Source organism: Oncorhynchus mykiss, chromosome 17 (assembly GCF_013265735.2).
Source record: "Oncorhynchus mykiss isolate Arlee chromosome 17, USDA_OmykA_1.1, whole genome shotgun sequence".
NCBI lineage: Eukaryota > Metazoa > Chordata > Actinopteri > Salmoniformes > Salmonidae > Oncorhynchus > Oncorhynchus mykiss.
Genome location: NC_048581.1, coordinates 13,558,634 through 13,571,216, shown reverse-complemented (window position 1 = coordinate 13,571,216; position 12,583 = coordinate 13,558,634). Strand labels below are relative to the sequence as shown.

The 12,583-nt window shown below is 45.9% G+C and overlaps 2 protein-coding genes across 3 annotated transcripts in view; both read right to left on the bottom strand.

Moving 5' to 3' along the window:
• LOC118940024 overlaps window positions 1-12,583 on the bottom strand; it is a 1,007,326-nt gene that overhangs the window by 858,772 nt on the left and 135,971 nt on the right. The window lies entirely within an intron of this gene.
• On the bottom strand, window positions 1,373-11,509 carry syngr2b (synaptogyrin 2b). 2 transcript variants are annotated; one of them, XM_036948139.1, is made up of 6 exons: window positions 11,261-11,509; window positions 5,863-5,995; window positions 5,047-5,151; window positions 4,628-4,764; window positions 3,588-4,093; window positions 1,373-3,533 (listed from the first exon to the last, which is right to left on the bottom strand). In XM_036948139.1, exons 1-5 carry the CDS (start codon window positions 11,378-11,380, stop codon window positions 3,839-3,841), a joined length of 750 nt encoding a protein of 249 aa, XP_036804034.1. In that variant the 5' UTR covers window positions 11,381-11,509; the 3' UTR covers window positions 1,373-3,533; window positions 3,588-3,838. The 2 variants fall into 2 exon arrangements, with proteins under 2 accessions (XP_036804034.1, XP_036804035.1); XM_036948140.1 differs by having other exon boundaries at window positions 1,373-3,506.

Below are 12,583 nucleotides of genomic sequence, written 5' to 3'. Positions count from 1 at the left end.
CTGAACTAACAGGTTTCTGGTGCGATCATTTTGTCGGTGTATTAAAGTGAAGTGAGACACAGAATTTGCAAATAAAGTTCATAAATGTAAAATAAGTGAGGAACTCAAATCGACACTATTTCATTTAGATCAGTGGTGGTGGTGGTGATCAAATGGCAAATCAAAACCACATAGAGAACCAATGATGTAACACGATAAAACAATGGACAAGAAGTGAAACATACACATCGCCCCTACAACTACAGAAAACAAAACGCAATCAATTAACAACCCATAACTAAACTACAAATCACATACTTACAGAAGTCTTGGCTATGGATCAATCATAGATACAAAGGTTGCTTCACTGGGGAGGTTACATTTGAACAGTAAGGCTGCATTTACACAGGCAGCCCAATTCTGATCTTTTTCCCAATTATTGGCAAAAGATCAGAATTGGGCTGCCTGTGTAGATGCCGCCTTACTAGGCCACGCTGGACATTAGGGGGTATGTTCAGAATTGCAAACAACAAATTGCAACATCACTCATCTCCCATACACAAACCCGACAGTTATGAACACAAGGCAACAGTTTGATAATCCTGAATATGCCCTTCAGTTTTTGCTCAAGTGCGTGCCATCATGGCTTTCAATGATTTTGTCCACGGTTTTATAATGTAAATATATGGACCGTTTGAGGAGGTTGATTGGGCAAATAGAGTGTATACACCATCGCGTTTGAGCCTTCTGTAGGAAGGACACTTCACACCGGCACTAGCGGAAAAGTTGAAATGGTTGGTGACACTATCAGTGGAGGCTGTTGAGGGGAGGACGGCTCATATTAATGTCTGGAATGGAATCAAACATAAGACAATCACGTGTCTGATACCATTCCAGCCATTATTCTGAGCCGTCCTCCCCTCAGCAGCCTCCACTGTCCTGTATACATAGAAATACAGAGGGAGCGTTTCCACCCTCCCAAAATGTTTCCATCACTCATATTTAATAAATGCAACTCTGTGTCCCAAATGGCACCCTAATCCCTATGTAGTGCACATTTTTAGACTAGGGCCCATATAGTGTAGTGCACTATATAGGGAATAGGGTGCCATTTGACACACACAGTGAGGTCTTCCCTTTGGCCAAGTGGACTCCAATGATGTGTTTATATACAACGTATCTTTGTGTGTCTATATTTACCTACACACATCTATATGTGAATATGTACATCTATGCTTGTCTATGGTGGACTCAAGGTCACCATGGTGTCAACATTACATACAGTAAGTCTAAGGCACCGTCAACAAAGTATACCAGGGTTCTTGTTAAGGAGAAGTGCATAACATTTCCATAGAAGCCAGTTTTTAATGGATTCTACGTTTTCAGTCTTATCCTTTAATGGATTCTACGTTTGCTGTTTTCAGTCTTATCCTTTAATGGATTCTACGTCTGCTGTTTTCAGTCTTATCCTTTAATGGATTCTACGTCTGCTGTTTTCAGTCTTATCCTTTAAAGGATTCTACGCTTTCAGTCTTATCCTTTAAAGGATTCTACGTTTTCAGTCTTATCCTTTAATGGATTCTACGTTTTCAGTCTTATCCTTTAATGGATTCTGTGTCTGCTGTTTTCAGTCTTATCCTTTAATGGATTCTACATCTGCTGTTTGTCTTATCCTTTAAAGGATTCTACGTCTGCTGTTTTCAGTCTTATCCTTTAATGGATTCTACATCTGCAGTTTTCAGTCATCCTGAAGCAGTAACTCCCCTCAATGTACTCTAAACATTTAATGACTCTAGGACCAAGAAAATGTATTCAAAACAGCTTCTGAAGTTCGGTAATTGTGTGTTTGTTAATGTTCATATGTAGCCGGTTTTTCTTCCATTTGGTGCCTAATGAACATGACCCAGCTGCTACACTGAGGTTCCTGAAGTCAGTCGTGGCAGTAAGAGGATTTATTCATGAATGACTTTTCCCTTTAGTAGTACAAAGCAGGGAGTGGTCTGAGACTCAGAACGACTGATAGGAAACCCACTAAGTAATACAAACCATAGATGGCTTTATCTAGCGGCAGTGGAAGACTTCTGTTCTGATTCTCCCCCCTTTTCCAGTGCACATGGTTCTAAAAGCACAGCACTGGTGTCAGGATTGGCTGTGAGGCTGGAGGGAGATTCCATTGTCAAAGCCATAGGGGGGGAAAGTAGGCCAGTGCAGTGCACGCTTTGGGAGAAGGGTGGACAATTGGTACTCTAATTTATCTCCTGGTTTACAAGCCTGGTTTCAACCTATCCAGTTGCTATAGTTTTTGTGGACAGTAGACATAAAAATATGACTGAAAACTCAATCAGTACATAAATGACTAGATAGGAACATGCATATTACACAGATCAGTTGAGCAAACAAGCCTGGTGTTTTCAACGGGCGGTTTAATTTAACGTGTGGTTTAATGAGCGGTTTAATGTGTTTTTTATGGCTTTACCTTGACTGTTATCAGATAGACAGGGTTTAAGAGTTATGAGAAAGGACTTGTAGACTGAATCCTAAATGACACCCTATCCCCTATATATAGTGCACTACTTTTAACCAGAGCCTTATGGGTCCTGGTCAAAAGTAGTGCACTATAAAGGGAATTGGGTGCCATTTGGGACACAGTCAAAGTCTGCCTACGGCTCCTGAAGTGGGACAAAAACCCAGCAGTTTACATAGGACATTAATAGTAAGGCTTTCTTGGGCATTTGGCTTATCCTGTAGAATTCAGTAGTCTCACGATACACTGGTCAATGAAATAAACATTCTTCTTTGACATTGAATAAAACGTTGTGCTTGCATGTCATCAAGATAATTGTGCTAAATTGAAAACAAAAAGATAAAATGTTTTTAAAAAAAGACACTACAGCCATTCAAAGAATTGGCGTTTCAACTATGAATATCTAGTATGTACAGACACCAGAGGAGGCTGGTGGGAGGAAGATATAGGAGGATCGGCTCACTAATGGCTGGAATGAAATAAATGGAACCGAGTCAAACGTGGTTTCCATATTTGATACCGTTCCATTTGTTCCATCCCAGCCATTACAATGAGCAGGTCCTCCTATATCTTCCCCCACCAGCCTCCTCTGACAGACACATTCTCCTTCCTTCTGGAGCACAGAAGCAGGGGACTAGAGTTCTGAACAGAGAGGGGGGAGACAAGCACACTGATTAGCTAAAGCAAGCACTTGCCCCTCCCACGAGAGCTCTCATTGGCTGTTTTTCGCATATCCCAAATCATGTGAGCTCCAGTGTCACGTGACCAGGACCTGACTTTTGCCCCTCCCCCTCAGCTGCGCCCGTCTCAGGGTAGAAGTCTCCTTTTAACCACATCATCCACTGAATTAGTAGTACGCAGACCTGTGTTCAAACACTATTTAAAACCATTTAAAATACTTTATCGGTCTGTGTGCTTTCATCCACTTTCCCTGTTACAAATTAAACCAATATAAAGGTTGACAGACCCCACCCACCTTGCACTCCAGACAGACCCCACCCACCTTGCACTCCAGACAGACCCCACCCACCTTGCACTCCAGACAGACCCCACCCACCTTGCACTCCAGACAGACCCCACCCACCTTGCACTCCAGACAGACAAAAGCAAAATAAATATTTCAAATACTATTTGAACCCAGGTCTGGTGATAAGGAGCTTCCACTTCCTTTCTCCATAATTCTATCCCAGTAATAGTATGGTGAAATTGCCCCTTGGCCTAGACACTGATCTTGGGTCAGTTTTGCATTTCCCCCACTAATGGTTAAGGTTAGGAATGGGGGAAGTGAAGCTGATCCTAGATCTGTACCTAGGGGAAACTTCACCGCGAAGACCCTCAGTAGTTGGGGGGTTGGTATTCCCCCTGGGGTTGGGTGGTGGTGGTGATGGTGCTGGGGGTGAAGGGGGGTTGTTGGAAGTCGTCTGGCGCGCTGGAAGGGTACGGGGAGTAGGTGGTGGGGGTGTAGGCCGAGGGGGCGTAGGTCGGAGGGTAAGGGGTGTGCTGCTCCGGCGGAGACTCGGCATAGATGCTCTGGGTGACATCGGCAACACCACGGCGATATCTCCCCAAAGCGAAGTAGGTTAGGATTCCCTGTTGTAGACACAAAGAGGAGTCAATTCATGAATTCAATCAGTCAGTTAATGAATCCGTCAGTCAATGAATCAATTAGTGAATTAATAATTCAGTCAGTTAATGAATCAATTAATAAATTCAATCAGTCAGTTAATGAATCAATTAGTGAATGAATAATTCAGTCAGTTAATGAATCAATTAATAAATTCAATCAGTCAGTTAATGAATCAATTAGTGAATGAATAATTCAGTCAGTTAATGAATCAATTAATAAATTCAATCAGTCAGTCAATGAATCAATTAGTGAATGAATAATTCAGTCAGTTAATGAATCAATTAATAAATTCAATCAGTCAGTTAATGAATCAATTAGTGAATGAATAATTCAGTCAGTCAATGAATCAATTAGTGAATGAATAATTCAGTCAGTTAATGAATGGAGTCAGTCAGTTACTGAAGAGGTCAGTCAGTGTGGTGAAGTTATGACCAGGCCATAGTGTAGCTGTAGTAAAGGAGAGGCAGTAAGGCAGCTGTAGTGACAGTCCTCCTCACCCAGGTGGCGATAGAGAAGAAAGAGAAGGCAATGGCGGAGCGGGCGGCGTCCTGGGGGATTCCTTTGACATCAAGCGTGCGACTCCATTGGCTAGTCAGGAGGCAGAAACACACGAACCACAGGAACGTCCACACAACTGATACAAACAGACAAGAAACATGGGATATACATATTTACACTACAACTACCTACAGGGTCACGTTCATTAGGGAACACGACTGAAAACGTTATGAAACCTTTTATCAATGGGATTTAAAAAATATATATATATATATTTCTTATTGTACGTTCCAGGCAGTCCCGCCCCGTTTCAGTCCGTTTTCTTCCATGTGGTGCTATGATGAACAAGACCCAGGTGCCTGGAAGCTCTTTCCTCACACCACAACCCTAGGTCCACACACACACACACCCTCCTCACCTGAGAATCCCAGGTCGGCCATGACAGCGTACTTCCTCTCCTTCGCGTTGCTCATCAGCGGCATGTAGGCGTCCAATAGGAGGAAGAAAAAACAGGCCAGGAAGGCTGGAGAAACAAAGAGAGACTTTAGAAATATATATATTAACACTTTATTGAGACCGTAAGGAAATGAGGTGGGGAGTCAGGCAAGTGGGAGAAACAGGAAGGATGCAGGGTTTGAACCCCAGTCTCCTGAGGGGAGTCGTATGATGAGACAAGGAATCAACCCCAGTCTCCTGCAGGGGAGTCGTATTATGAGACAAGGAATCAACCCCAGTCTCCTGCAGGGGAGTCGTATTATGAGACAAGGAATCAACCCCAGTCTCCTGAGGGGAGTCGTATTATGAGACAAGGAATCAACCCCAGTCTCCTGAGGGGAGTCGTATTATGAGACAAGGAATCAACCCTAGTCTCCTGAGGGGAGTCGTATTATGAGATGTGCCAGGAGTGTTACCACTACACCATTGCTCTGCATAAAGAGATACTTTCTATAGTCGATTGTCACAGAGACACAAACAATTATTTTTCTGTTATCTGAACCCAGGGCACAACGGCGGGAGATGCCATCTCTGATCCGGTTTGCTACCTGGCCCCGACCAGATTCTTCCACTCAAGTGTGGTTTTCCCCTCAAGTATGGTTTTCCCCAATCGTAACTATTAGTGGGGGAAATGCTTAACTGTCCCAAGATCAGCATCTTGAGGCGACTTCACCCAACAGCATTTTCTCAGTCAGCCCTGGGATTAGAACCTGTAACCCAGAACCACTAGACTACTTACCTATGACACCGATGCCCACAGCGTAGTGACATGCCGAGTCATTCTGGTTGAAGACGCAATGCGCGTCGGGGCTGTGCGATTTGTTGACAAATCCCTCCGCCGTGATGCAGGAGAAGACCACGATGGAAAAAATCTAAGAAGAGGAAGAGAGGAAAGTTTCAATTTGACTGTGACCTGCATGTTTATTTATCCATCTAGTCGTCTATCAACAACGGGGCCTCGTTTCTCCCTCCAGTCATCTATCACCGAGGGGGCCTCGTTTCTCCCTCCCTCAACGACGGGGCCTCGTTTCTCCCTCCCTCAACGACGGGGCCTCGTTTCTCCCTCCAGTCATCTATCACCGACGGGGCCTAGTTTCTCCCTCCCTCAACGACGGGGCCTCGTTTCTCCCTCCAGTCATCTATCACCGACGGGGCCTAGTTTCTCCCTCCAGTCATCTATCACCGACAGGGCCTCGTTTCTCCCTCCCTCAACGACGGGGCCTCGTTTCTCCCTCCAGTCATCTATCACCGACAGGGCCTCGTTTCTCCCTCCCTCAACGACGGGGTCTCGTTTCTCCCTCCCTCAACGACGGGGCCTCGTTTCTCCCTCCAGTCATCTATCACCGAGGGGGCCTCGTTTCTCCCTCCCTCAACGACGGGGCCTCGTTTCTCCCTCCCTCAACGACGGGGCCTCGTTTCTCCCTCCAGTCATCTATCACCGATGGGGCCTAGTTTCTCCCTCCCTCAACGACGGGGCCTCGTTTCTCCCTCCAGTCATCTATCACCGACAGGGCCTCGTTTCTCCCTCCCTCAACGACGGGGCCTCGTTTCTCCCTCCCTCAACGACGGGGCCTCGTTTCTCCCTCCAGTCATCTATCACCGATGGGGCCTAGTTTCTCCCTCCCTCAACGACGGGGCCTCGTTTCTCCCTCCAGTCATCTATCACCGACAGGGCCTCGTTTCTCCCTCCCTCAACGACGGGGCCTCGTTTCTCCCTCCAGTCATCTATCACCGACAGGGCCTCGTTTCTCCCTCCCTCAACGACGGGGCCTCGTTTCTCCCTCCCTCAACGACGGGGCCTCGTTTCTCCCTCCAGTCATCTATCACCGAGGGGGCCTCGTTTCTCCCTCCCTCAACGACGGGGCCTCGTTTCTCCCTCCCTCAACGACGGGGCCTCGTTTCTCCCTCCAGTCATCTATCACCGATGGGGCCTAGTTTCTCCCTCCCTCAACGACGGGGCCTCGTTTCTCCCTCCAGTCATCTATCACCGACAGGGCCTCGTTTCTCCCTCCCTCAACGACGGGGCCTCGTTTCTCCCTCCCTCAACGACGGGGCCTCGTTTCTCCCTCCAGTCATCTATCACCGATGGGGCCTAGTTTCTCCCTCCCTCAACGACGGGGCCTCGTTTCTCCCTCCAGTCATCTATCACCGACAGGGCCTCGTTTCTCCCTCCCTCAACGACGGGGCCTCGTTTCTCCCTCCCTCACCGACAGGGCCTCGTTTCTCCCTCCCTCACCGACAGGGCCTCGTTTCTCCCTCCCTCAACGACGGGGCCTCGTTTCTCCCTCCCTCAACGACGGGGCCTCGTTTTTCCCTCCCTCAACGACGGGGCCTCGTTTCTCCCTCCCTCAACGACGGGGCCTCGTTTCTCCCTCCCTCAACGAGGGGGCCTCGTTTCTCCCTCCAGTCATCTATCACCGATGGGGCCAGTAGAAACATACAATGAGATGAGATGAGAGGTCTTCTGAAAGATATTCTAACAGGCGACATCATCCACTTGGGCTCTCTCTTTTTCCATTCCAATGACTGTGAGAACAGAAAAACTAGGGCCTGATGCCAACACCAGGGTCGTGTTCGTTAGGACATCAGAAAACTGAAAACAAAAATGAACACTTCTTATTGGACGAGTCCAGGAAGTCCCTCCCTGTTTTAGTCTAGTTTTTTCTCTCTCCATTTGGTGCCTAATGAACCGGCACCAGGCCTCGGTTGTCAGTTCAGTTCCTGTCTCTGTCTCGTTACTGGTCCACCACCGTCATGTGACCCAGCAGCACTGACATACTTGTGACCAGAGATGCCACCAATTTCCTCTTCAAATATTAGTGAGACAGAAATGTGTGTTTCCTTTGAGAATGGGATGGAAAAGAGAGAGAGAAAGGAGAAAATAGTGTCTCTGTCCAGTGAGAGAGAGAGAGAGAGAGAGAGAGAGAGAGGTTTATTTCACTTGCTTTGGCCATGTAAATACAGGTTTCCCATGCCAATAAAACCCCTTTGGATTGAAATTGAATTCATCAACAGCAGAGAGAGAGTCTCCTGACTGAGGGAAGAGAGAGAATTCAACAGCAGAGAGAGAGAGAGAGAGAGAGAGAGAGAGAGAGAGAGAGAGAGAGAGAGAGAGAGAGAGAGAGAGAGAGAGAATGCTGACTGGGGAAGGAAGAGTGATGGAAGAGAGAGACAAAGGAAACAGTGTGAGAGCACCAACAGATGATAACCCATGTTATTTCCTTACGCCATGTCATACAACAATGGTGTGTGTGTGTGTGTGTGTGTGAGTGAGTGAGCGCGTGTGCGAGCATGTGTGTATGCGATGACGAGTGTGTGTTCCACTGGATATGAGAGGGTCATTGGAAGACACTGCCAGAGAGAGCACTGGAGGGAGGGGGGCTAGATGGGGTATCACCTTACCTCCCATCTGCCCCCACCACTAGGGAGCAGAAGTGGTTGTGTCGACAGACAGCACATTCTGTCCAGACCTAGTGAGTGTCCCAAACGGCTACCTATTCACTAAATAGGGCACTTCTTTTGACCAGAGTTCCATGGGCCCTGATCAAAAGTAGTGTACTATATAGGCAATAGGATGCCATTTGAGTCACAGACCCTACTGTGTTACACTGTTTACATGTTGGTACGCTACACTGCTCAGGTTTACAGGCATAAGGGCCAACTACAATGACAATTTACACCGTGTGGCTCTAGTGTTATCTGTTAAGTGGATGTCTCTGTATGGAGGAGACTGTTTGAGCAACAGACATCTTGGTGGTATGTAGCTACAAGATCTGAGGTTAGATATTATTGAACAGGGCCTAGGGGCATCTGGTCTTGGTTAGATATTATTGAACAGGGCCTAGGGGCATCTGGTCCTGGTTAGATATTATTGAACAGGGCCTAGGGGCATCTGGTCTTGGTTAGATATTATTGAACAGGGCCTAGGGGTATCTGGTCCTGGTTAGATATTATTGAACAGGGCCTAGGGGTATCTGGTCTTGGTTAGATATTATTGAACAGGGCCTAGGGGCATCTGGTCTTGGTTAGATATTATTGAACAGGGCCTAGGGGTATCTGGTCCTGGTTAGATATTATTGAACAGGGCCTAGGGGCATCTGGTCTTGGTTAGATATTATTGAACAGGGCCTAGGGGCATCTGGTCTTGGTTAGATATTATTGAACAGGGCCTAGGGGTATCTGGTCTTGGTTAGATATTATTGAACAGGGCCTAGGGGTATCTGGTCTTGGTTAGATATTATTGAACAGGGCCTAGGGGCATCTGGTCTTGGTTAGATATTATTGAACAGGGCCTAGGGGCATCTGGTCTTGGTTAGATATTATTGAACAGGGCCTAGGGGCATCTGGTCTTGGTTAGATATTATTGAACAGGGCCTAGGGGCATCTGGTCTTGGTTAGATATTATTGAACAGGGCCTAGGGGCATCTGGTCTTGGTTAGATATTATTGAACAGGGCCTAGGGGCATCTGGTCTTGGTTAGATATTATTGAACAGGGCCTAGGGGCATCTGGTCTTGGTTAGATATTATTGAACAGGGCCTAGGGGCATCTGGTCTTGGTTAGATATTATTGAACAGGGCCTAGGGGCATCTGGTCTTGGTTAGATATTATTGAACAGGGCCTAGGGGCATCTGGTCTTGGTTAGATATTATTGAACAGGGCCTAGGGGCATCTGGTCTTGGTTAGATATTATTGAACAGGGCCTAGGGCATCTGGTCTTGGTTAGATATTATTGAACAGGGCCTAGGGGCATCTGGTCTTGGTTAGATATTATTGAACAGGGCCTAGGGGCATCTGGTCTTGGTTAGATATTATTGAACAGGGCCTAGGGGCATCTGGTCTTGGTTAGATATTATTGAACAGGGCCTAGGGGCATCTGGTCTTGGTTAGATATTATTGAACAGGGCCTAGGGGTATCTGGTCTTGGTTAGATATTATTGAACAGGGCCTAGGGGCATCTGGTCTTGGTTAGATATTATTGAACAGGGCCTAGGGGCATCTGGTCTTGGTTAGATATTATTGAACAGGGCCTAGGGGCATCTGAAAAGTAGATAGATGTCGCACCCACACATTTTTTGGACTTCCTCAAACCTAATGGACCAATCAAACCAGGAAGATCCCTAAAATTACGAACTCTACCATTAGACATATCAGACCACAGACTGACTAACTGGGCCTCTCTCTCTTCCTCTTTGGAAAGTCCCTCTCACTGCCTTCTGGTGGATCAACGTGACATTACAACATGGCTGTTGCTGCTACCACTCACTTCTATATGACACGTCTTTTCCTATGTCAAAGAATAGGCCTAATGTTGAGGGGAAAACGATTTTTCTCAGAGTTTAATTTGTGTGTGTGATTGTCATTATTGGACAAACAGGCCCTGGTATCTCAGAAGGCAGAAGTGTCCATGTGTTTAGGCTACTTTAGACCGTTGTCCCATTACGTCCTTTGTCCTATAACCTCACCTGTATCAGACAATGGAAACACACAGTGTTCACTAAGTTTCACTTCAGCCTAGTTCAAGCTGTGTGAATCCTTTAAGTCTGATATATATACACTTCTGCGTTGTGTTTATAAACAATAACAGCAGCAGCCACAGGCATCACATGGGGGCTAGTTCCCCTCAGTGTGTGTGGGTGTGTTGGTAACATCTTCAACACATTGTGTCATGCATATGGACTGACAATGAAGCTCCATGTAAGCCTGGTTGGAAGTGTAGCCTAGGCACATAGCTAGGCCTAATCAATTGATCAAATAACCAACCCCCCTCCTCCATTATCGCTTCAATAGTATCCTGATTGTTGTTGTCAACAGTCGCACGTCCGCGTGAGCAGCTGTACTTTGCAGTGTCGTGACATCAACTGTAACATTATACATCTATCAAGAGGAATACGAGTCGACAATAACACATTGGCTAATATGCAATTAGAGGGCCATCTGTGGTAAAAATATATATTCGGGATGATCAGAAACGGCATAGTTCGCTCAGTTGCGTTAGATATTATCCAAAGACAAAGTGACAGGTGACGTTAGACAATGTCTTAACGTTAAGCCTCTGTGCTCAACTTCCTTGAAACATTTTAGTCAATAAGTAACTCCCGTTATTACTCTCGGTGTTCCTTGCCTGGTCAAACTCACCCAACTCAAGAAGCGCACGATAGTGTGCGGTTGTTTAGCAAACTTGTGAAAGTCGAAGCCACCGCCTGCGAGCGAAGCTCCGTACGCACTAGCGCCACCAACTCCCCCGGTCTCCTCCATCTCTGTCGCTCAACTTCAGCACAGGTCACAAGACAAGCAGCCGTTGATTTAGCCACGAATCTTCCTTGTAACACACAGATCGCTAGACTACCAACCGCCTTCTTGTTTTCTCGCCAACGACTTTCCTGAAAGTAAAAGGACGCCTACAACGACGTACGTGGCGTGCTATCTCCCAAGGGACCGTGGTGAAAATGTCATTTCACACAAAAGTGAACAATATGGATACGATGCGAATCACTTGGTCATAAACATGGTCATATGGTTCTCTTTGTGACGTAGCAGACAGAAGAAGTCATAATTGGCTATCCACTTTTATTCGACAAAAATATATTTAATTTGTCTGTCTTGTAAGCAATGGACATCTCCCTAATAGTTAATTGTATTCAGTTGTCTCTCTCTCTCTCTCTCTCTCTCTCATTAATTCAGTTTAAATGTTATTTGCATGGAATACGTGTGTTCACATTGCCAAAGCAAGTGACTTAAACAACAAACAAAACAACATTAACAAAACACTATTAGAAATGAACAGTAAACATTGCAGTCACAAAGGTTTGAAAAAAGGCATTTCAAGTGTTATATTATCAGCTGTGTACACTGTTTTAGCAACGTGCAGATAGTTGCAGTACGAATAGTAGGGGAAGATGAATGAACACAAGTACAGGTTGTATTTACAATGTTGTTTGTGCTCCACTGGCTGCCCTTTTCTCATGGCAACGGGCCACACATCGTGCTGCTGTGATTACACACTGCGGTATTTCACCTAGAAGATATGGGAGTTTATCAATGTTTAGTTTGTTTTCAAATTCTTTGTGGATCTGTGTAATCTGAGGGAAATACGTGTCTCTAATATGGTCAAACATTTGGCAGGAGGTTAGGAAGTGCAGATCAGTTTCCACCTCATTTTGTGGACAGTGTGCACATAGCCTGTCTTCTCTCGAGAGCCAGGTCTGCCTGCCTACCTTTCTCAATAGCAAGGCTATGCTCACTGAGTCTGTACATCATTTTGGGTCAGTCACAGTGGTCAGTTAATCTGCCACTGTGTACTCTCTGTTTAGGGCCAAATTGCATTCTAGTTTTCTTCTGTTTTTTGGGGTGATTATTTCCAGTATTTCAAATAGTTATCTTTTTGCTTCCTCAACCCAATTAGGTTGGGTCTAATTGTGTTGCTGTTCTGGGACTCTGTGGGGTCTGTTTGTGTTTGTG